At 44.1% G+C, this 25,536-nt stretch overlaps 1 protein-coding gene across 1 annotated transcript; it reads left to right on the forward strand.

The window, feature by feature from the left end:
* Positions 1 to 1,431: 1,431 nt before the first annotated feature.
* On the forward strand, positions 1,432 to 25,385 carry quoa (quattro a). The gene is made up of 24 exons (XM_020459809.2): positions 1,432 to 2,162; positions 11,015 to 11,212; positions 11,449 to 12,892; positions 13,308 to 13,496; positions 13,593 to 13,716; positions 13,843 to 13,936; positions 14,344 to 14,430; positions 14,550 to 14,666; positions 16,115 to 16,213; positions 16,295 to 16,446; positions 16,788 to 16,926; positions 17,091 to 17,213; positions 17,373 to 17,567; positions 17,738 to 18,687; positions 18,880 to 19,129; positions 19,284 to 19,373; positions 19,484 to 19,708; positions 19,888 to 20,058; positions 20,280 to 20,457; positions 20,686 to 20,802; positions 20,900 to 21,154; positions 22,877 to 23,124; positions 23,284 to 23,341; positions 23,458 to 25,385. The coding sequence occupies exons 1-23, from the start codon at positions 2,160 to 2,162 to the stop codon at positions 23,323 to 23,325; spliced, it is 5,490 nt and encodes a 1,829-aa protein (XP_020315398.1). The 5' UTR covers positions 1,432 to 2,159; the 3' UTR covers positions 23,326 to 23,341; positions 23,458 to 25,385.
* Positions 25,386 to 25,536: the final 151 nt, after the last annotated feature.

Here is a 25,536-nt window from a genome sequence, read left to right on the forward strand (position 1 = left end):
GTTTCAGAATGGGTGGCAAGGAATAAGTTCATCTTAAATATTTCAAAAACTAAAAGCATTGTATTAGGGATAAATCATTCACTAAACCCTAAACCTCAACAAAATATTATAATGAATAATGTGGAAATTGAGCAAGTTGAAGAGACTAAACTGCATGGAGCAACCCTGGATTGTAAACTGTCATGGTCAAAACATGTTGATACATCAGTAGCTAAAATGGGGAGAAGTCTGTCCTTAATAAAGCGCTACTCTACTTTTTTTAAACACTGTCAACAAGGCAGGTCCTACAGCCCCTAGTTTTGTCGCACCTGGACTACTGTTCAGTCATGTGGTCAGGTGCCATAAAGAGGGACTTAGGAAAAAGCAATTGGCTCAGAACAGGGCAGTGCGGCTGGCCCTTAAATGTTCATGGAGAGCTAACATTAATGATATGCATGTCAATCTCTCATGGCTCAAAGTGGAGGAGAGGGCCTCCCGAGTGGCACAGTGGCCTGTGCCACTAGAGATTCTGGGTTCGAGTCCAGGCTCTGTCACAGCTGGCCGCGACCGGGAGATCCATGGGGCGGCGCAAAATTGGCCCAGTGTCGTCCTGGTTAAGGGAGGGTATGGCCTGCAGGGATGTCCTTGTCCCATCGCGCAATAGCGACTCCTGTGGCGGACTGGACACAGTACACAGTCGCCAAGTGTACGGTGTTTTCTCCGGCACACTGGCTTCCGGGTTAAATGGGCATTGTGTCAAGAAGCAGTGCGGCTTGGTTGGGTTGTGTTTCGGAGGACGCACGGCTCTCGACCTTCGCCTCTCCCGAGTCTGTACGGGAGTTGCAGCGATGAGACAAGACTGTAATTACCAATTGGATACCACAAAACTGGAGAGAAAAAGACGAAAGATTGACTTCCTCACTACTTGTTTTTGTTAGAGGTGTTGACAAGCTGAATGCACCGAGGGGTCTGTTTAAACTACTAGCACACAGCTCGGACACTCCCACAAGACATGCCACCAGAGGTCTTTTTACAATCCCCATGTCCAGAACAGACCATGGGAGGTGCACAGTACTACATAGAGCCATGGCTACATGGAACTCTATTCCACATCAGGTAACTGATGCAGCAGTGGAGTCAGATCATTTCTTTAAACAGATAAAAAACCACCTTATGGAACAGCGGGGACTGTGAAGAGACACACACAGGTATAGACACACACATACACACATGGGCGCTAGCACACGCACTCTACACACACATACAATGTAATATTGTTGTATAGTGGTATCATACATTTTGCGTTGTGGTGGTGTGACAGTGTGTAATATAAGTGTCTTAATGTGTTTGGTCCCCAGGAAGAGTATTTGCTGCCTTGGCAGAAGATAATGGGGATCGCTAATAAAATACAAATACAAATGTGAGGTCAAGTTATCTGGTCAGAATGGAATTACCGATATTGAAGAAACCACAGCTAGTCCTCCTGAATGGAATTCTCTGTATCTATATCCACCATCTTCACATTCTCTCTGCTCACAGTGCCATAATAACAAGCATATTTAGTTCATTTGCAGGACAGAAGAGGACAGGAATGTGGAATGGAAGCCAAAGGAATGGGAAAGTGGGAAAGGTGCATGTGTGAGAGAGGAAGAGGAAGAGAGAAGGGGATGGGGAGCGATAAAGAAAGAGGGAGGGAGAGGTGAGACAGAAGTTGAGCGTAACCCCAGAGAAAAGTAAGAAATCATCTCGAAGGGATTTCCTTCTGAGAGGGAAAGCTTCTCCCCTCCCCTCTAACTCCCTCTCTCTCTTTCTGTCTCTCCCTCGCTCTTACATGCTTGCATGAGTTGCTTGTGTCATGCTGCCCCCTCTCAAACTGTGGGCAGACAAACATAACACCAGAAGAGAGAAAGCAGACAGGGAGATTTATTAGCAGCAGCAGAAGAACACTCGGGAGCTCCAAGATAAAAAAAAAAAAGAAAAAAGATATATATATTTTATTCACATTTTCCTGTTTCTATAAGTATTGTCCTCCTCAGTAAGCAATGAGAGACAATGTGGATATATTGGAGAATACTGTGGTCAGTTTGTCACCTTGTGAGACCCATCTGTCTATGGATTATCCTCTTGACTGGACTCTGTACATCCCTGCTTAACTGGATAACCAACACACTGTAGGAGACATGGTACTGTAACTGCTGCTCAACATGGCTTCATTTGACTGTATTTCATTCAATTTCATATGTGTGTAATTCTTTCTATTTTCTTTTTTGATAGGATTTTCATCATATTGGAAATCATAAAAAAAAAAAAAATTTTTTAAATGTACATCCTTCAAATGTCTAAATTGGCCCCATAATCTCTGTCATTACAAACACACATGTAGGGCTTCCTGTTTGCACACATAGCTAGCGACACAGCAAAATGCTTTGACTCAAGGTGAGGGTTTCAGGTTACTGTGCATTCGCAATTTCCCAGTGATTTCCCAAAACACTCACAGAATCTGTTGCCCTGCGTCTCCTCTTAGAGTCCAGCACATAGAATTGCACAAAGGATCCATTCGGGAAAAAATGACTGAATTAATGTTTTGCTGTTTCAAGTGCTACTCGGGCTCTGGAGAGGGGATGGCTATATGTTTATTATCTTTATAGCTCAGGATGAGAGTACATTGGAGAGGTAAACTTAGGAACTGAAGTGACCATCATACCGGTATGTTTCCATTGAACCACAACCTGAAAACAAGAGTTCTTTCTTTAGCATTAAAAAGTATGTACTGTCTTGCCTGGTTACCTCAGTAAGTTCTTAAACATTGAGGCACCATAAAATTCAGGCTCTCTATGTACTTGTTATCTCTGTGATCATGCGAGGGAGGGAAAACTGCCAGTTTGAATAAAACTATGTTCAGCTGTGACATAATTACAGGTAGGAGGATGAGTAAAGATGATGAAACTGATTCCCTACTTGTAATTAAATGTTTTTAAGCTCACTACTAATGCCAGACTACTGGTCTGCCACCAACTTCAAGCCATTCTGCTAGACAAGGCATCATAATTAGTATTTGCATGCAATACATACCCCATTTGCAGAGCTTGTGAAACAACTAAATATAACCTCTGCTTCTCAGTGGCTCAGTGATGGTTGACAGTAGATCCACACAGATTAGGCCTGTGTTTATTTTCTCTCACTGTAATTTGGTATGTTCTCATGGAGGGCGTTAGCACGTTCTGATCCGAGGTGGTGAATCAAGATGTTGAGACATTCTCTCAGAATAGATCTACTGGTATGTAATTGAATGCCTGTCTGTAAATTCTGCTGTGTAATGCAGGATATTTGCCCTCAGCGTTTTGAGGGCGCCCGGTCCATTTACTTCAGGGAACATGTATCATGACTTTGTTCAGGTGTTATCAAGGAGAGGTTATCTTTCAATTCTGCCCTCTGTTTAATTACACTGGGTATACCAAACATTAGGAATTACCTTCCTAATATTGAGTTGCACCCCAACCTCATTTTATCGTCAGAACAGCCTCATGGACTCTACAATGTGTCAAAAGCATTCCACAGAGATGCTGGCCCATGTTGACGCCAATGCTTCCCACAGTTGTGTCAAGTTGGCAGGATGTCCTTTGGGTGGTGGACCATTCTTGATACACAAGGGAAACTGTTGAGCGGGAAAAAAGCAGCAGTGTTGCAGTTCTTGATACAAACCGGTGTGCCTGGCACCTAATAGCATACCCTGTTCACAGGAACTTAAATCTTTTGTCTTGTCTATTCACCCTCTGAATGGTACACATACACAATCCATGTGTCAATGGTCTCAAGGCTTAAAATCCTCCTTTAACCCATCTCCTCCCCTTCATCTACACTGATTGAAGTGGATTTAACACGTGACATCAATAAGGATTTATAGCTTTCACCTGGATTCACCTGGAAAATCAATGTCATGGAAAGAGCAGGTGTTCTTAATGTTTTGTATACTCACTGTACATAGCTTGCTTATCAGTTTAGTTCCATGATTATTGACACAAGCACAGTTTGTAAAGAGCCAATGTCAAAAAAGACATTTATGGACATTTACCTGAATTAGCATGTCAATGTGCAGCAGTCAGTCTGCTACACTCAGGGCAACCATTTATGGAACCCAAAGGGGACTAAACCTAGACAGATCCTGATTGAGTATCTGTAGTGATCCGGCAGTGAGACCCTTCTATTAACTGGCCTGTAAATTAAAACAATGTTACAGTGACATTGATTTATTTAGATCACAGATATGAATCTCATTTCTGCAACACCACACCAGTACATTTACATTAAGTAGTCTAAATCTGGGAGCAAAGCCCAAAAACCACAGCTTATTGAGGACACATAGGAGGGAACTGGCTGGGTTTATCTTCACAGTTGGCTGTGTTAGTTTGCATTGTTTTCCATCTCTGTAAGACTAAATGCTCACTATCACAGGGACTGTATAATGACCAACACTGTGCTTTTCTTAATCTATTCACATATTTTATTGACGGAGTTGCCTTCTAAATAGCACTACACTCTTAGAAAAAAATGGTTCCAAAGAGGTTATTCAGCTGTCCTCGAAGGATAACCCCTCCCACTGGGCACAGATGTCAATTCAACATCTATTTCACATTGGTTAAATGTCATTTTATTGAAATGACGTGGAAACAACATTGATTCAAACATTGTGTGCTCAGTGAGTTTTTGCTTCCAGGTATAACCCTTTTTGGTTCCAGGTTCAACTCTTTTGGGTTCCATGTAGAACCTTCCGTGGAAAGGGATTTACATGGAACCCAAAAGGGTTCTACCTGGAACCAAAAATGGTTCTTCAAATGGTTGTCCTATGGGGACAGCCAAAGAACCGTTTTAGGTTCCAGTTAGCAACCTTTTTTCTAAGAGTGTACCGTGGCTTGATGTTAATCTCATCCTTTGGATGCATGGTAGGGACTTAGCTTCTGAACTGAACAGACTCATAACATCTTGGTTGGTTACTGACAGGCAGCTCATCCCAACTAAACAATACACACTTTTGTCCTAATCTCCATTTTGGGGCATTCCTAAAAAGTCAGTATGTGTTTGTTGTTCAGTGGATGCCAGATGAAGATATCATTAAGGCTAACCAACGCTGTCACACAGAACTAACACACCTAATAAAATGTTCAATAGAAACATGTGAAAAATATACCAGATGTAGGATACCAAAAATGCACAGGATTGGATGCTACAACAACCCTCTATTGGTCCAGCTGCAAATGGATGTCCAGTTTGCCATTCCTTTTAGGTATTTGTGATCTCTTAGATTCTTACTGTAATAGGCTAGTTTGGTAAACTGTGCCTGCCTGTCCTGGGGGACCACTGAGAATGATGTGTGTTGTTTGGACAGTCATCCTGGGGGTGGCTTACAGGACAGTGTTATCTCCTGATGGCCAACAGAAAGCTGTCCCTCAGACATCACAAAGATAGTCTGGTCTAGGAGAGTCTAAACATCTCCACGCAATTTGTTGAACGTTAAAAAATAAAAACTGACGTAAACATAGGAAATTGAGCTTTTGCCTATCTGAAGTTAAATTGCTCAGATGCTCTGCCAAATAACGTTATCCATGGTCGTATTACAGAGACATTTTGTATACAAGATAATTCATACTGAAATACTTTAGGATACTTAAAAGGCGTCTTGGCCACTGGCTTAGAAGAGTTGTTTAGGTTGGCTGTTTAGTGAAGAGGAATGTTCAACTCTGAAATATAAGAATGTACTCTGCCTCCACTGGGATATCCTAATGCAATAAACTGCATCTGAAACGAGCCATTTATTTTAGAGATGGGATGTGTACTTATTTAGTGCCCAGTGTTAGACCTACCTCAGCAGAATGTCAGCACTCAGCAGTAGACCGTTAGGCAGACTTGCTGTTTACACCCTCAGGGTGCTCTCTTGTTGCTCAGACATAACAGTAACCATGAATCATGGCCGTGCTAGCCCTGCTAATGCTACTTTCCCACATTGCAGACCCTCGGCTGCTCTTCTCTGTTTTTCATTTCAAACGACCAATAAATGACCTGTCATGCTTTCCTTAGGGCTTGTTATCATGCCTTGATAAGTAACCTGCCCTGCAGTGCTGTTTTAAGTGTGGAGATCAACTCATTCAACCATAGTATGACATAACACAAGGGCTTTATTCAGAGGCCGTAAAGGTGCTGGGAAAATGTTTTTAGGTCAGGTCAGCCCCAGTTTTCTATTGACCCAACATCAGGCCCTGCATCTCATACAGTGGAAGTTGGAAGTTTACATGCACCTGAGCCAAATACATTTAAACTCTGTTTTTCACATTTCCTGACATTTAATCCTAGTAAAAATTCCCTATCTTAGGTCAGGTAGGATCAATCAATCAAATGTATTTATAAAGCCCTTCATACATCAGCTGATGTTACAAAGTGCTGTACAGAAACCCAGCCTAAAACCCCAAATAGCATCACCACTTTATTTAAAAAATGCAAAATGTCAGAATAATAGAAGGAATGATTTATTTCAGCTTTTATTTATTTCATCACATTCCCAGTGGGTCAGATGTTTACATACGCTCAATGTAAGGGTTTTAATGTGGTGAAGGAGAAGCGGACCAAAATGCAGCGTGGTGGTTATTCATGTTCTTTAATAAAGGAACTAGACATGAAATAACTAACAAAACAATAAATGTGCGAAAACCTAAACAGTCCTATCTGGTGCAAACACAGAGACAGGAACAATCACCCACAAACACACAGTGAAACCCAGGCTACCTAAATATGGTTCCCAATCAGAGACAATGACTAACACCTGCCTCTGATTGAGAACCATATCAGGCCAGACATAGAAATAGACAAACAAGACATCCAACATAGAATGCCCACTCAGATCACACCCTGACCAACCAAAACATAGAAACATACAAAGCAAACTATGGTCAGGGTGTGACACTCAATTAGTATTTGGTAGCATTGCCTTTAAATTGTTTAACTTGGGTCAAACGTTTCGGGTAGCCTTCCACAATAAGTTGGGGGAATTCTATCCCATTCTTCCTGACTGGTTTGTAGGCCTCCTTGCTCGCACATGCATTTTCAGTTCTGTCCAAACATTTTCTATGGGAATGAGGTCAGGGCTTTGTGATGGCCACTCCAATATCTTGACTTTGTTGTCCTTAAGCCATTTTGCCACAACTTTAAAGGTATGCTTGGAACAAAACACATCTTTCATAGAAACTCCCTTGACCATGTAGCAGGTGTTTCTATCTTCTTCAGGGGCAACAGAGCTTTTCCAAGACAATGATCCAACCTTCATAAGATGAAAATCCCAAGTGTTTCCCAGCTAAAGTACATAATCTATTGTAAATAATCATGAGTCCACCACTGTTGGTGTGTGTCTGAGGCTCTGAGCTGTGGCCCAGTCATGCGAGAAGTGTAATGATCGTTGTCTTTGGAGAGATCAAGAGGGAGTGTCCATGTTATATGCGGAACTGGTCCTTAGAATCCTAAAGCCTTTCCAGAGACTTGGGAGAGGCTTTTAGAGGAGGTCTAGTATCTTGTGTCATACTTAGGGTTGCAAAGCTAATGGTACTTTACCAAAGTTACTGGAAAATCTTGAGTAATTTCGGTACTTAACAGAAAATCTATTGCAATCTATCGCAACTTTGGTCATTTATACTTGAATAACTTTTTTTTAAAGTACTAATATATAGAGTAGTATGAATTTTTTATACCTGTGTCCATTTTGTCCATGAGTTTCTAGTAGAAAGACCATATGGTTCTCTTCCAACTATTGACTTTTTTCAAAACTGCCACCAGTTTGATGCCAAAACATTGACAACAAATACATACTGACATATTAAAATAAATAAAGGTGTGTATAATATATATATATAAAGAGTATTTAATGCTAAAAACCTCATATTAAACACCAACGGTATTCACTAAGTTGATATTTGGGATAATATTTTACAGCTTTGTCAATTACATTTTTTAAATCATCATAATTAGTTATTTCATATATTTTACATGTGATAAGGCCACACAGAGGGCCAAAGATAATTACAGACACCTGTAAAAAAGGGTCACTAAATGTTTTGTGATTGATTACATAAAATCCTAGAAAGATACCAAAATTCTGGTAGTTTACAGGTAAACTTCGAAAGTTTCCAGTAATATGTCCTTCCTTTGCAACCCTAGTCAAACTGTTACATAAAAGTGTACAAATCGAGCAGTCAGAGTGCAGATTGGGTTACTGGGTGCAGAGGTTAGTGAAAGGGTAGGTTTTTCTCCTGACCACCATAGACTAGCAGGTGTTCTAACTGAGAGCTGGACGGGAAGCAGTCTAGTTAGCCAGATGAGGTCTGAGGGGATCGTTCTGGTCACATCCTGATACGCCCAGACCCTCTCTCCACCTCCACACCACAGCTGGGATACAATGAGTTATGTGGCGTGGTCTGTGGAATGATCACAGTGGTATTTCTCTATTCAAAACAAACTGAACAGAGATGCAAGCAGGCAACATATTTTCCCATTGAGGAAACAGATGTAGCCTATTGTTGATCAAATCGCTTCATCATTACATTTAGCATATTTATTGAAATGCCTACTCTTTGTTGAAATATAATTGAACAATCAAGACGGTGGTGTCTAGTAACATTTGCCAGTCATTGTATCCCTGCAATTATATTGAAACCAGACTATGTAACTTGGCAAGGCATTGTAACCTCATTGCACCAGAAACCACATAACAATGTTTTCTCCTACAGAGGCTGTCTATTGAGATGAGAAACACGCACATGTACATTTACCTCCCACAGCCGACACATGGCCTTCACAAAGCTAAATTAAGCAGTGCCTAAAATGGGTGATGGGGCCACTCTGATGATATTCAGAGAGAATGTGAAACCATAAACCAGGCCTCTTCTCTAGCAGAGACCCCCAGTCTGTTTATGGATAATTGGTATCTGCCTGTATGATTCTTATGCTGCTCAATGTCCCCCGTGATACTGTAGCCACCCTGACATCCACAGCAACTTTGCCCTCTTGTTGTCAACATCTGTCTCTGGTGAACGTTTATTGGATTGTGCTGTATGAAGAAATGAAGAACAAAAGAAGGAAAAAAGAAGGGGAAAAAAGGTGGGGTGTGACATCTTATTGGAAAAATACTGAAGGATGCCAGATATCAGAGGATAGCAGACAATGGTGACTGTGTATTTTATGACCTTAAGGGATGCAGTGCTGCTGTTAGATGTTCAAATCAGCGATATATGACACCGTAGTCATCAGAAAGTATTCACACCCCTTGACTTTTTCCACATTTTGTTGTGTTACAGCCTGAATTTAAAATGTGTCACTGACCTACACACAACACCCCATAATGTCAAAGTGGAATTATCTTTTTATACATTTTTACAAATTTATAAAAAATGTGTTGAGTCTATAAGTATTCAAACTATTTGTTATGGCAAGCCTAAATAAGTTCACAAGTAAAAATGTGCTTAACAAGTCACATAATGGACTCGCTCTGCGTGCAATAATAGTGTTTAACAGGATTTTTGAATGACTACCTGATTTCTGTACCCCACACATACAATTATCTAAAGGCCCCTCAGTTGAGTAGAGAATTCCAAACACAGATTCAACCACAAAGACTAGGGAGGTTTTCCAACGCCTAGAAAAGAAGGGCACCTATGGGTAAAAAAAAAGCTGACAAATCCCTTTGAGCATGGTGAAGTTATTAACTACACTTTGGATGGTGTATCAATGCACCCAGTTACATCAAATATACAGGCATCCTTCCTAACTCAGTTGCCAGAGAGGAAGGAAACCACTCAGGGATTTCACCATGAGGCCAATAGTTACTTCAAAACAGTTAAAACAGAGTTTAATGGCTGTGATATGAGAAAACTGAGGATAGATTAACAACATTGTAGTTACTCCACAATATTAACCTAATTGACATAGTGAAAAGAAGAAAGTCTATACAGAATTTAATATTCCAAAACATGCATCCTGTTTGCAACAAGGCACTAAAGGAATACTGAAAAAAATGTAGCAAAGCAATTCAATTGTTGTCTATAATATAAAGTGCTATGTTTGGGGCAAATCCAATACAACACATTACTTCTGTATCACTCTCCATATTTTCAAGCATAGTGGTGACTGCATCATGTTATGGGTATGCTTGTAATCATTAAGAAATGGTGAGTTTTTCAGGATAAAAAATAAACCGAATGGAGCTAAGTACAGGCAGAATCCTAGAGGAAAACCTGGTTCAGTCTGCTTTCCACAAGACACTGGCAGATTAATTCTCATTTCGGCATGACAATAACCTAAAACACAATGCCAAATTGACACTGGAGTTGCTTACCAAGAAGATAGTGAAAGTTCCTGAGTGGCCGAGTTACAGTTTTAACTGAAATCTACTGGAAAATCTATGACAAGACCTAAAAATGGTCTACAATCCATTTGACAGAGCTTGAAGATTTTTGAAAAGAATAATGGGCAAATGTTTCACAATCCAGGTGTGGAAGGAGACACGCAGCTTTAATCGCTGCAAAAGGTGTGTCTACAAAGTATTGACCCAAGGGTGTGAATACTAAATGAGACATTGCAAAATTGTATGAAAACAGGTTTCCACTTTGTCATTATGGTGTATTGTGTGTAGATGGGTTAGAGCTTTTTATTTATTTAATCCATTTTGAATTCAGGCTGTAACACAACAAAATGTGCATAAGTCAAGGGCTATGAATACTTTCTGAAAGTACTGTATGTGGGAGAGAAAAAAAAACTCCTGCCTGTATCTAATCTTTACCTTTATCTTTTCTTGGTCATTTTCTTGGTTGTTGTTGAATATTTACATTTTTGTTTGTGCTGACCTTTGTTTGTGCTGACCTTTGTTTGTGCTGACCTTTGTTTGTGCTGACCTTTGTTTGTGCTGACCTTTGTTTGTGCTGACCTTTGTTTGTGCTGACCTTTGTTTGTGCTGACCTTTGTTTGTGCTGACCTTTGTTTGTGCTGTCTCTTATGTTAATAGAACCCTGAGTCTCTGGACGGGTCCATCCAGAACACTCTCTCAGCCCTCTTTCCCCCATTCGAGGCCACAGCCCCCACTGTCCTGAGCCAGCTCTTCCAGGTAATAGAGGAACGTTTCCGTGGAGATGCCCTCCAGTGTCTACTGGACTTCCTCATCCCGGCCAAACACATCCTTGAGAGTGTTCAGCAGGCTGCCTGTGTGAGTCAACAACCTCAGATCTATACTCATCAACACAGATGCACAGCTATACAAACAAATACATACTGCAACAGTTTACCATACACACCTACAGGCTCAAATAATGACCACCTATGCAAAACAAAGTTAGGTCAATTACAAAGTTTGCAACTGCCTTCAACTCCTCTCTGTTTTGTACTGCTAATTGTAAAGACAAATTAAATGGTAAAGAAATGTCTGTCATTTTCTCCCGTCAGGCCCAGTACTCTGATGTGGTATTCTGCTGTGAGGGCTGGCCTCTGTGTCTGCATGAGAAAGTGGTGATCCAGCTGGCCCCGATCAACCCCTTATTTCTGTGCCCAGGGGACTTCTACTTGCAGGTTGCTCCCTTCTCTGAGCAGGCCGCCCGCATCGTGGTCCGGAGCCTGCTGGAGGACGGACAGGGTCAGGTGGTGGAGGTGGAGGAGACACCCATCCCTGAGACCTCCTACCCCTGCATCTTCTCTGAGGACTGGCTAGGGGAGCTCAACCAAGGCCGCCACGGTACTCCACTTAGCCACTGTGTCCTCTCCACAGACCAGGGCATGGTGAAGGTGCCATGGGCGCAGGTGACTCTCCCTGAGTTTGTGGATAAACCCAGAACTATGGCCTCATCATCCCTTTCTCCAGCTGCTGTTCAACAGGAGGTAGTGGCAGGGCCCGGGCCCTCATTGGTCCTGCCTCACCCTGCACCTGTGTACTCTGTGGAGACTAGGATCTCTCCTGCTAAACATGGCATTGCGGTGTCGCTGCGTCTGGTGGACAGTAATTGCTCCCGGCTGGTTAAGGTGGATCAGGATGGGCCTATGGCTAAGCCCATAGGCTGGGTGTCTCCCAACACATGGGACAGCCGCAGCAACAACACCTCTGAGGTTGAGGGGGAATACGTGGACTTGGTGGAGTTCACTAACAAGAAAGAAGCATTGCTCCTCAGTGGGGCTCATAGTTACAAATATCCCAGAGCGCTCATGTCTAGGCCTGTTCCACTTAACAGGCCTGGTGTCCCTCTGGCTCCAGCCCTGCCCCTGTCCTTGGCCCAAGCCCTGGCCCCCAACCAGCACCTCAGGGAACACTTACACTGCGGCCGGACCATCCGGTCCTCCGAGGAACCCCCCTGCACCCCTTGCATGAGGAGGAGAATGGGCCAGGTGTCCAAAGCACAGGAGCTCAGGTGCCGGTACAGGGAGTCTTACCATTCAGCACTGCAGAACCCTGTTACCTTTGAGAGAGACAATACACTGAATACACTGGCGGTTCTGGAGGAGGATAGTCCATGTGAGGGGAGACTGGGACTAGAGGGCAAAGAACTATGTCCTGGTGTCTCCCAGCAGTGCTGCCATCCAGACCCAGGACATCACGACCAGATTCCCCCTGTTAGCACTGTTACCTGTAGGGAGTCTGGAGAAAGTAACACTATATCCAGTGGAATTTTACAAGGCCTGAGTGACACTATAGAGAACGATGGGAGATGTCCCTCTTCTCTGTCGACCACTGTTGTGGACACATCAGAGAAGTGTGAAGTAGTGATACAAGGAAGAAAAATTAAGAGGGATATCGTCTCGTCTGCAGAGAAGATTCCCAGCTTACATGTAGTGCAATGTAAAAACGCCACAGCTTTTGGACTGGTTTCCCCAAAGATGAACAGGCGGAGACTGCCCAAAGGTAAGAGATCTACAGCATGAAATATGTTTCTTATTCTGTAATATATAAAGTAGATTTTTTTTAAACACAATTGATTAAAAAATGAATGGCGCCGGAGGAGAAGGCTGCCGTTTTACAGGTTCTTAAGTGCTATTGTGTGTGTTTTTTCGCGTTATTTGTAACTTATTTTGTACATAATGTTTCTGCTACCGTATCTTATGACTGAAAAGAGCTTCTAGAAATCAGGACAGCGATCACTCACCTCGTACTGGATGAAAATGTTTTCTTTATAACACTTATTTTTCTTAAAACTGCATTGTTGGTTAAGGGCTTGTAAGTAAGCATTTCACTGTAAAGTCTACGCCTGTTGTATTCGGCACAAATAAACTTTGATTTGATTTATTACATCCCTCTGTATCATCCTTCCTCTCTAAAGATGTCTCCCAGGCTCGCCAACCCTCCATGCCTGTTAGAAACGGACAACAGACCCCTCCACCGGCCCCTCTCCCTGAGACAATCCAGCAGCCTCCGGGTCACTATGCTGTTTCCAGGTCTAAGGTCCAGGCACCAGACACAGAGGAACCCAGCACTCACCCCCTCCAGATGGGAATAGCATGTCTTACTGGTATGGAAACCCCCTTACATGGTTTGCCTTAGAGACAGAGGTGGATGACATCTCCGTTCAGTGAAAGATCCTCATGTTCCCCTCTCCCATATTTAGGTGGCAGAGACAGGACAGGTCGGTTGGTGGTTGAGGTGTACGGAGACCATGAAGGATGGAGATCTCCTTCAGTGTCTAGTCTGGAACTCTGCAAACTGCTGCTCTACCTCCACTCTGTAATCAGGTATATATGCATTGTGGTTCAGGCTACAGAGGTTTTTAGCCTCAATGGGTTTTACTTGGTAGAAAAAAGGTTAAATAAAATAAAAAATAAAAAATATTTCATTGTTTTCATCTTCATATTTTCTAGGAGAGAACTAAGAGAACTTGGACTGACACTAGTTATTGATGCTCGGCAGAATCCACCCCCATCACAGTTCAATAAGGCCTTGCTGATGCTTCAGGTAAGAAAGAGTTGACATCTTCCTAGTCATATTGGGATCTGCGCTACACAAAATCACATCAAGAGGATAGCAACTTGCTAAATATTATACTGAACTCAACTAAACTTTTCCCTCTGTTTATTATTTTCTTCACTCCCCTGACTTGTGCTCAGCTTTACCTGCAGGTCACAGGAGGTTGGTGGCACCTTAATTGGGGAGGACAGGCTCATGGTAATGGCTGGAGCGGAATGGGTGGAATGCTATCAAATACATCAAACACATGGTTTGATCCCATTCCATTCCCTCTGTTCCACCCATTATTATGAGCCATCCTCCCTTTAGCAGCCTCCACTGCTACAGGTATAAGCTAATGCATTTACGGATAACTATTTATTGCTGTGAGGTCTCATATTTTGAGAATGTTACAGGAGCAAATTCCCCATGCAGTACACAGTGTCCTTATCCTGGTGGAGAAAGAGAGCAGCCATCACCCAGAGAAATGTCCTGGACAACAGGTCAGATCTGAACCAAGTGTTTCCTCTAATGATTTCCATCAGGCTTATCATTTCATGAACAGTTACTGTAATTTGTTCTGGGAGAATTGCTGTCTGATGTTACTGACTGTCACTGACAGATTGATGTAGTGACATCACTGAAGGCGTTGCACAAGCTGGTGGAGGGGAGCCAGTTGACCTACGGCCTAGAGGGCACCCTGCCCTACAGCCACCAGGACTGGCTGCAGCTCCATCAGGTAGGCACCTAGAGGACACCCTGACCTACAGCCACCAGGACCTGCTGCAGCTCCATCAGGTAGACCCTAGAGGGCACCCTGCCCTACAGCCACCAGGACTGACTGCAGCTCCATCAGGTAGGCCCCTAGAGGACACCCTGTCCTACAGCCACCAGGACTGACTGCAGCTCCATCAGGTAGACCCCTAGATGGCACCCTGTCCCACAGCCACCAGGACTGACTGAAGCTCCATCAGGTAGGCCCCTAGAGGACACCCTGTCCTACAGCCACCAGGACTGACTGCAGCTCCATCAGTTAGACCCCTAGAGGGCACCCTGCCCTACAGCCACCAGGACTGACTGCAGCTCCATCAGTTAGACCCCTAGAGGACACCCTGTCCTACAGCCACCAGGACTGACTGAAGCTCCATCAGTTAGACCCCTAGAGGGCACCCTGCCCTACAGCCACCAGGACTGACTGCAGCTCCATCAGTTAGACCCCTAGAGGACACCCTGTCCTACAGCCACCAGGACTGACTGCAGCTCCATCAGTTAGACCCCTAGAGGGCACCCTGCCCTACAGCCACCAGGACTGACTGCAGCTCCATCAGTTAGACCCCTAGAGGGCACCCTGCCCTACAGCCACCAGGACTGACTGCAGCTCCATCAGTTAGACCCCTAGAGGACACCCTGTCCTACAGCCACCAGGACTGACTGCAGCTCCATCAGTTAGGCCCCTAGAGGACACCCTGTCCTATAGGCACCAGGACTGGCTGCAGCTCCATCAGTTAGACCCCTAGAGGACACCCTGTCCTACAGCCACCAGGACTGGCTGCAGCTCCATCAGTTAGACCCCTAGAGGGCACCCTGTCCTACAGCCACCAGGACTAGCTGCAGCTCCATCAGTTAGACCCCTAGAGGGCACCCTGTCCTACAGCCACCAGGACTGACTGCAGCTCCATCAGGTAGACCCCTAGAGGACACCCTGCCCTACAGCCACCAGGACTGACTGCAGGTCCATCAGTTAGACCCCTAGAGGACACCCTGTCCTACAGCCACCAGGACTGACTGCAGCTCCATCAGTTAGGCCCCTAGAGGACACCCTGTCCTATAGCCACCAGGACTGGCTGCAGCTCCATCAGTTAGACCCCTAGAGGACACCCTGTCCTACAGCCACCAGGACTGGCTGCAGCTCCATCAGTTAAACCCCTAGAGGGCACCCTGTCCTACAGCCACCAGGACTGACTGCAGCTCCATCAGGTAGACCCCTAGAGGGCACCCTGTCCTACAGCCACCAGGACTGGCTGCAGCTCCATCAGTTAGACCCCTAGAGGGCACCCTGCCCTACAGCCACCAGGACCTGCTGCAGCTCCATCAGGTGGGACAGTTAGAGCAATAGACAGACACTAGAGAACTCTTTGTTTGTTGTTTTGCTTTGGATGTCTGATGAACAGTACATTTGTCTTTCAGAAACTTCATCCCTTCATGTCAGATCTCCAGGAGGCTTCAGGTTTGCTACTGAAGGCCATCAGAAAACTAGAGGGAGGTCGTAAGATTGACAAAGTGCAGGTAATGAATTTAACCTTGACGACACTGTATTACTGAAAACATGTTGGTTTATCCTGAAACCCTTCTCTCCATGTGTGGCAGGATGTACAGAGGTGTATTCTAGAACAGAGAACGCTGATGAAGGATGTTCTGGAGGACAGCCGGTTGGTCGCTCTGCAAAGGGAGGGCGGAGCCATGCTGGCCAGGCTGAGGAGAGAGAGTGACCTCAGATACTCTCACTGTGAGGATTACAGGTATACATTTTATTTTTATTGAACCTTTATTTAACTGGGCAAGTCAGTTAAGAACTAATTCTTATTTACAATGACGGCCTACCCCGGCCAAACCCGGACGACGCTGGGCCAATTGTGTGCCGCCCTATGGGACTCCCAATCACTGCCGGATGTGATACAGCCTGGATTCGAACCAGGGACTGTAGTGACACCTCTTGCACTGAGATGCAGTGTCTTAGACCGCTGCGCCACTCGGGAGACCACTACCTGTCACTGTTTAGTATGGCTGGGCCAATTGAGAGGCTCCTTCACAAAATGATTATCAATGTATTATTCCCTTGACCTCTGACCTCTCTGTACAGTGATGCTGTAGACTCTGTGACCTATATGTACAACCATGTAGAGGAGCAAGCCCACATGCTGGTGCAAAGATCCAACATGTCCCTGGAGCACCTTGAATACCTACTCCAACTCAGAGAAATGGAGGGCCACTTCTCTAAGGTACATTCAGAGTCTCCTCATATACAGTAATACTGTATACCTGTTATGTAAGGGTCATCCAGGGGCTGTTCTTGTAAGAACGATTGCATGATGATAACTCACTGACTATATGACTACGCCATGTTTTGGGGTATAACATTTTTAGAATCCTCCTCCTCATGTAGATCAGGGAATGGTTTGATGCCGAAGGGGAACGACGGTTGCTGGAGGCAGAATCGGTGGAGGACTCCAGAGAAAAGGTTGCACATACTCTCCAGAGTTTCAGAGCATTCCTCTCTGAAGCCAATGTAAGTCCGGCTTTCTCCATTCATTCTCTCTCCACCACACCACGGCAAGGTGTTGACACTGTTTTACACTTGTTTCATTGGAATCTTCTTGGACAAGGGGGTATGGAAGTTCCCATGAAAGTCATTTTTTGGTTTAATTTGTCTGTTACTATCTTTTAGGAGCAGAAGCACCAGGCTTTGGTCCTGGTGACAGAGGCAGAGAAGATTCAGGGCCCATCTCCATACCCTGAGACTGAGGTGTTCAGGACCATGGTGTGCACTTTCAAGTCTGGCCTGGCTGACTCCCTCTCACGGGCAGAGAGGTGCTCCAGTGAGCTGGAGACTATGGTCTCTGTTTGCAGCTTCTGTGAACAGGTTGGTGGGATGGATTTTTCCACAATTGCTGTTTACATCTCATTTATAGCATATCATATTGATGTTGACATGTTGTAGGAATATAGGAAAAAGTAATGAAGCTTAAATGACTATCGCCTCTCAATGCCTCTTTCAGGTTTTTGAATAGGTATTCTGCCTCTTTCTTCCAGGCTACTGAACTGGCCAAAGACTGCAGACAATACCTGGGCCAGGAGCAGGTTGGCAGACACCCAGAGACGGATGATATCTCTACACTCCAGATGTACCAGGAGAGCTTTGTCCAGTTCTCCCCAGATCGCTTCCAGGAGGTGAAGGCCCAGGCGTGTGCTCTGAGGGGCTCCAGGGGCATGCGGGTGTGGAATGTAGCCTGGCTCAAGTGTCAGGAGGTCAGGCAGCAACTGGAGGAGAGACTACAGGATGTGGAGAGGGCCTTTCGGAACACAGGCTCCTGGTATGAACAACATAGACATGGTGAGGATCAGGCCACAGCTCAGACAGTGACTCATCATGATAGAGCTCTGTTACTGCCCAGACCTGGTCCACCACACTGGTACAATCCCCCAACAGGCTCTATGGTGGAAAGGTATCATGGGATCTTGGAGAGCAGGAACAACTCTGTGACCTGCTGTAATATCAACTTCAAGCCTCAGAATAACAGACCTTGTAAAGGGTCAAAGGCCACCACCGTGCTGGCCTCTCCCCGTATCAAATCCATTAGGAGAGCGGAGAGGGAGCCCAGCAGGAGAGAGGCCTGTCGAGGGAGGAGAAGAGAGGCCGCCACCATTGCAGACTCACAGACGGTGGGCTGTGAGTGGTTCCCGTGGAAACGCGGGGGCCTGGGCCGGTCCATGAGTGAGGACTCATGTGCAACTGCCATGTCCAGTCAGTCTGAGGCTCGGGTCCAAACACCGTCCTGCTCCCACGGGCAACCCTCCTGCCGGATCCTGCAGGCTGCTCAGAAGTTTCAGATCTCACGGCATGGTAGCTTCTGCTCAGCAGAGTCCTGTAGTGGCCAAGAAGGAGCAGAGAAGGCCTCTTCAAGGAATACTAGCTCATCAGTGAGAAGGTGTGAGGGAACAACATCTCTGGCAAGTCCAGAGGAGAACGCTGGCAGTGTTATGTGAGTTACTAATTGAGCAAGACCTTCACCTTAGAACGACTCAATATATTTTTATCCTTTTTTGCTTTTTCTGTCTCTAAGCTTGCGCTGACGTGGCACAGGTACATTACAGACACGTATTGTTTTTTCAGAGGACTGAACATGAGAGCTTGTGTTTGACTGTGTTGTTGGTGTAACTTTATATCTCTGTAGGAAGCTGCAGAGGATCATGGAGGAGCTGCTGTTAACAGAAAGGGAGTATGTGCGTTCCCTGGGCTACATCCTGATGCATTACCTCCCCCTACTGGAGAGGACTGACGTGCCCCAGGACCTGCGGGGCAAACGTGGAGTGATATTTGGAAACCTGGAGAAGCTGTATGACTTCCATGGCCATTTCTTCCTCAGGGAGCTGGAGGCCTGTCAGACAGAACCCTTAGGAGTGGCTCGTTGCTTTCTGAGACACGTGAGTTACAGTTCACCTGCTCGTGTCTCTTAATTCACATTTTCTACATGTTAAGCTTGAGTTCTATAACTCTGTTGATTTGTTGAATTTGCTACTGAAGTTGATACCTTGAATATTCCTGTTGTGACTGTCAACTCTCCCCCCCTATATGCAGAGAGAAAGTTTAGGCCTTTATGCTCTGTACAGTAAGAACAAGCCTCAGTCAGATGCCTTAATCCTTCACCATCGCCATGACATCTTCAAGGTGAGGCACTCCCATCAATGCTCAATGTCAAAGATCAATGGTCAATTCCCATCAATGCTCTCTCCATCCCTCCGGTGACCAATTCTCTGTGCCATCTCCTCCCACTCCAGAGGAAACAGCAGGAGCTGGGGGACCAAATGGACCTGTCCTCCTACCTGCTGAGGCCCATCCAGAGGATCAGTAAGTACAGCCTGCTGCTGCAGGACATGCTGGGGGTATGTGGGCCTCAGAGAGACAGGGACAGGGAAGAGCTCCAGGCTGCAGCCGATGTGATCCGCTTCCAGATGCGCCATGGCAACGACCTCCTCACCATGGACGCCATCCAGGACTGTGACGTAAGTTTACCAACCAAATCATCACAACCTCCAAAATAATGTGTAACTTATGAACAGCTGTCTAAATGTGAGGGAAATGTGGGCTATAAAGGGAAAATGATCGCCTACTACTGTGTAAACAGTATCAAGGATTTTCAGGAAAAACATGGATGTCTTTCTCTCCACTCCTCCCCCTCCAGGTGAATCTGAAGGAGCAGGGCCAGCTGATTCGCCAGGATGAGTTCATCGTGTTCTTCAGAAAGAAGAAGTGCTTCCGCCATATCTTCCTCTTCCAGGATCTCATTCTCTTCAGCAAGACCAAGAAGACAGATGTGGGCAATGATGTGTACATCTACAAACAGTCTTTCAAAGTGTGTAAACAATATAAAGACATTTTTTACATGAACAACTGTAAAGGACCCCATTTTCAGAATAAATATTTTGTGTTGTTTTCATTGTTCAACAAAAATAATGCAATCTTACCGGCCTTTATGTTTGCGAAACAAAGACCAAATCATCCAGCCCTTATGTTGAAATTGCTAACAGAAAGCCATGTTTATTTAGTCTTTCTTTCACTTCTGTTTCTGTCTAGACGTCTGATATCGGGATGACACATAACTCTGGAGAGAGTGGTCTGTGTTTTGAGATCTGGATCCGTAGGAGGAAGTCCCAGGACACGTACACTCTGAAGGCTGACAGGGCAGAGGTGAAGAGGTCTTGGACCAGAGACCTGGAGCAGATTCTCTGGGAACAAGCTGCCTACAGCAGAGGTTAATCCTCCATTCTGTATATGCCCTGTCAATCGCTATACATGGGTTTTTATCAACTGTCTACTTCAAATGTGATTTTTAAGTCATAGACTTTATTTGTTTGTTCCTCAAGCCGACCTCTGTGTCTGTAATTATTGATATATTTTCTTTGGGGGGGTGCAGTTGTGAACAAATACATCTTATTGATGTTTTGGTCAAATGTTTTAGAGTGTGTTTGGTGTGTTGTAGACCTGCGGATGCAGGAGAGGGTGTTCAATGGGATGGGGAGGAAGCCTTTCATGGACATCCAGCCTAGTGAGGCAGCAATCTGTGACAGGGCTGTCAACTGTGTCCTGCTAGGAAGAGGTACTGTATAAAGTCCACAGCCAAGTCCCATACACATGAACTAACAACACAAATGCATAATGTACTCACTAACTGAAGTGTCTCTTTCTTTTGTCAGCCACGGTGCCGTCTTGTCTACAAACAGATATTGAATATCTCCGGCCCAACTCCATTGATTCAGGCAGTAGTGCCTCTACCTCCTGCAGCCACTCATCTTCCTCCTCTGGGCGAGGTTCTTTACCTCCGGTCGGTTACCCTGGCAACCAGACACAAGGTGGGGAGGCCAGTCATATTGTTCATTCTTTCCCGGCGACTGTGACTGAAGAGGACCTCAGTAATCATCATAATCACCAGAAACAAAACCTTCATCTCAGTGAGTTTTCTTGTTCTTGGATGGTACATGATGACTACAGACTAAAACGAACAGACATAAAGGACTTTACTCTTGATAGAGTGGCTTGGGAAAGTATTCACCCACCTTCCTATTTTGTTGCCTTATAACCTGGAATTAAGGTTTGTATCATTTGATTTACACAACATGCCTACCACTTTGAAGATGCTAAATATTTTTTCTTGTAGCACAAGAAATAAGACAAAAAAATTGAAAACTTGAGAGTGCATAACTATTCACCCCCCCAAAGTCAATTATAGTTGCAAGTCTCTTGGGGTATGTCTCTATAAGCTTGGCACATCTAGCCACTGGGATTTTTGCCCATTCTTCAAGGCAAAACTGCTCCAGCTCCTTGAAGTTGGATGGGTTATGCTGGTGTACAGCAATCCTTAAGTCATACCACAGATTCTCAATTGGATTGAGGTCTGTGCTTTGACTAGGCCATTCCAATACATTTAAATGTTTCCACTTAAACCACTCGAGTGCTGCTTTTGCAGTATGCTTAGGGCCATTCTGCTGCTGGAAGGTGAACCTCTGTCCCAGTCTCAAATCTCTGGAAGACGGAAACAGGTTTCCCTCAAGAATTTCCCTGTATTTAGTGCAATCCATCATTCCTTCAACTCTGACCAGTTTCCAAGTCCCTGCCGATGACAAACATCCCCACAGCATGATGCTGCTACCACCATGCTTCACTGTGGGGATGGTTCTCGGGATGACTTCTCGGAAGTGTTGGGCTTGCGCCAGACATAGCGTTTTCCTTGATGGCCAAAAAGCTCAATTTTAGTCTCATCAGACCAGAGTACCTTTATCCATATGTTTGGGGAGTCTCCTACATGCCTTTTGGCGAACACCAAACGTGTTTGCTTATTTTCTTCTTTAAGCAATGACTTTATCTTCTGGACACTCTTCCGTAAAGCCCAGCTCTGTGGAGTATACGGCTAAAAGTGGTCCTATGTACAGATACTCCAATCTCCGCTGTGGAGCTTTGTAGCTCTTTCAGGGCTACCTTTTGTCTCTTTGTTGCCTCTCTGATTAATGCCCTCCTTGCCTGGTCTGTGAGTTTTGGTGGGCGGCCCTATCTTGACAGGTTTGTTGTGGTGCCATATTCTTTCCATTTTTTTATAATGGATTTAATGGTGCTCCGTGGGATGTTCAAAGTATCAGATCTTTTTTTATAAGCCAACCCTGATCTGTACTTCTCCACAACTTTGTCCCTGGCCTGTTTGGAAAGCTCCTTGATCTTCATGGTGCCACTTGCTTGGTGGTGTTGCAGACACTGGGCTTTTTAGAACAGGTGTATATATACTGAGATCATGTGACAGATCATGTGACACTTAGATAGGACACATGTGGACTTTATTTAACAAATGATGTGACTTCTGAAGGTAATTGGTTGCACCAGATCTTATTTAGGGGCTTCATAGCAAAGGGGGTGAATACATATGCACGCACCACTTCCGTTTTTATTCATTTGTTTTTTATTTTATTTCACTTAATTTTTGTATTTTATTTCACTTCATCAATTTGAACTATTTTGTGTATGTCCATTACATGGAATCCAAATCTATTTAAATTACAGGTTGTAATACAACAAAATAGGAAAAACACCAAGGGGATGAATACTTTTGCAAGGCACTGTATGTGCAAGCATGTGTCTAAACCTGAGTGATGCCATATCTACATACCTTTCTGTTGATATTCTAGTGGGCTGCACAGATTCGTCAGGTGAGAGAACCAGTGTGTTCATAAGCTCGGAACGCAGCTGCCTCTTTGCTATTGGTGGAGAGATGGAGGACTCGTCATCTGTCACGTCCCAGAGTTCCCAGTCCCATGTCAGCCAGAGAACAGCAGCACCCAGCCTCAGAAAGAACAGCTCACCTGCTACCATCAGGAAGAAGCCCTCCATCTCTCCCAAACCACCAGTGCTGGCTGCTCCTCAGAGCCTGCAAAAGGTGTGGTGAAATGATGTGATCAAGCCAGTAATTGGATCTAATTGTAAACCTTCATAAAAATTACACTGCACATTTTCAAATGTATGAATTTAGTTACATTTTGTATAATCCATCTCTTTGAATATCAAAGAAAACCGACGGCCAGTACTTTCTTCACAGGGCAAAGAAGTGGTTGCTATAGGAAAATCAACAGAAGTTTAACCTGTGGATTCAATGGGTGAGTTGAAACCAAATACAGTACTTTTCATTGCCATGTACGGGGCATAGATGTGCAATGTAGTCATTTAACTTATAATGTGATTGATTTTCTCCCTGATGGTTTCATGCACTCAGATTGATGGTGCAGCCTGCTGTGACCGTCCTGTGGATCTCTGAGGAGTGATGATGGAGTGCAGTCAAGCTGACCATCCTGGCATGAAGAAGGTTTGAATTAAAAACGCTTGTGATAACAGATACGGTAACTAAGACCTCTAGTTGACAAGCACTGGAGAGAAAGCCACTTTTGTTTTTAAAGAGCTACTGTATCTGGAATATTCTAGCTGAAATATCATGAAAAATTAACACCTGATGAACTGTGGTTAGCTTAAAGGGTATCCATTCATCTGATAATACTACTTGAACGACCACTTCTTTATCAGCTCCTGTTTTAACTGAATGACTATGCGTTTGACATCATTGGCTCATAGAACTGACTTCCTTTTTCTTGTAATATGTTTGAAATCTCAGCTATGAATTTCAATGTTGCAAATTTCTTTGGAACTGACACATCCTTCCCATGTGATGTTTACTCTCTTGATTACCACATTTTTACACATTTTTGACACGGTTTATAATAACAATGTAGACATTGTCAAACAACTGACGAAAGAAACAACAGTCTTGTCCCCATCAGTATTCTCTGCAGGTTCAGGGCAACTTGTCAGTGGCATGCTTAGACATGATTTGCTGCCCAGACAGGTAAATAGATTTGGGATCAATTATCCAGGGTCAAAATAAGCCCACTGACAGGTGGGAAGAGAAGCAGCAATATACATAAGCCGGGATTCAATCCAGTCGCAGATTTGGACAATGCACCATTTAAGGTCATTTCGGATTGAGCCAACATATGCAGCGTTTACCATGAATGTGGTCTCTGTGAACACGGGAATATTGCTTTTAAAACGTGCATTGCGGAGAAATTGAGATCAGATTGAACCCCGGTCTTAATCTAATTTTTCCATTTGGACAGAAAGCTCTGTGGCTCTCTGGAAAGTGCGAACACCGCTAACTATAAGGGTCTGTCTGGCATCATCAGAAGCCTCCAATTTCTGACTGACTATTATCCGGTTCAGTCAACATTTTATCTTACAATACTGTCATTATAAAATATGAACATTATTGACTTCTTTCTTTTCTTTTATTTGAAAAATGAAATTTTTAAAATGTCAATATGGTGTGACATTCTATGAATCCACTGTTACCAATGTTAGTTTTGTTCATTGTCCACATTTCCCTTTTTCTTTTTTGTTACGTTTTTTATATCCTGCTCAATGCAATGATTCTCACTGCAAAGCTATTTATTGTAGGATCAATGCCATTTTTTGTAGACAATTGAGGACTTTTGCCTGTATTTCTCCAGCAGCTAGTTTGAACTGCAGCTCACCCTTATGTTGTGCAATTAGAAGAAATGGGAACAACTTCCTTCACTGGAAAATGAAACTTGCCACCTCAAAAGGTTATAGGTCATGACTAAACCTTGTGACCTGACTGACCGAGCATAGTCCTTTTGGTCAGCACATAGCTATCGGTTAAACTGTCTGTATCAGATAATTAACAACACTGTTGTGTAGGCAAGTGGTTCCCAACTCCGGTCCTCCAGTACCTCCAACAGCAGACATATTTATTGTAGTCCCGGACAAGCACACCTGATTTAGCTTGTCAACTAATCATCAGGCCCTCAATGAGTTGAATCAGTTACTGTATGTTTGTCCGGGGCTACAACACAAATGTGTGCTGTTGTTGGTATTCCAGGACCAGAGTTGGGAACCAGTGGTTTAGGCTACCCTGCTGAACTGAACGCTCCTCTACCAGCTCCCCTCCACTGTCCTGAAAAGTCAAACATGGGTTCACTGCAATGTCAGTGCACAGAACATGAGTAGAAAAATTAGGCATTGAGATATTATTTTTTTAAATGTGGGTTGTCATTTAATTATAACCTCTGTCTATGATATTAATATATGTTACAAAGAACAATAATGACATAAAAGGTTTATGCAAAAAAATGTGTTTGTTGTTATTTTATCTGAAGATTAGTAGAACACTGTTGTAAAGTATTTATAGACCTCCATGCAAGTGTCAGGTCTGTGTGAGTCATTGTTACATATAGCAAGCTATACCATAGACTGAATTTACAAACCTACCTTTCACAATTCC

The sequence above is a fragment of the Oncorhynchus kisutch genome, linkage group LG24 (genome assembly GCF_002021735.2).
Source record: "Oncorhynchus kisutch isolate 150728-3 linkage group LG24, Okis_V2, whole genome shotgun sequence".
In the NCBI taxonomy this organism is placed as follows: domain Eukaryota; kingdom Metazoa; phylum Chordata; class Actinopteri; order Salmoniformes; family Salmonidae; genus Oncorhynchus; species Oncorhynchus kisutch.

Bases quoted from the DNA above. Each gene is read 5' to 3' on its own strand.
- quoa (XM_020459809.2), top strand. The intron at 13,937-14,343 runs GTAAGAAAGAGT...AGAATGTTACAG, and splicing joins AGGCCTTGCTGATGCTTCAG to GAGCAAATTCCCCATGCAGT. The intron at 18,688-18,879 runs GTGAGTTACTAA...ATATCTCTGTAG, and splicing joins GAGAACGCTGGCAGTGTTAT to GAAGCTGCAGAGGATCATGG.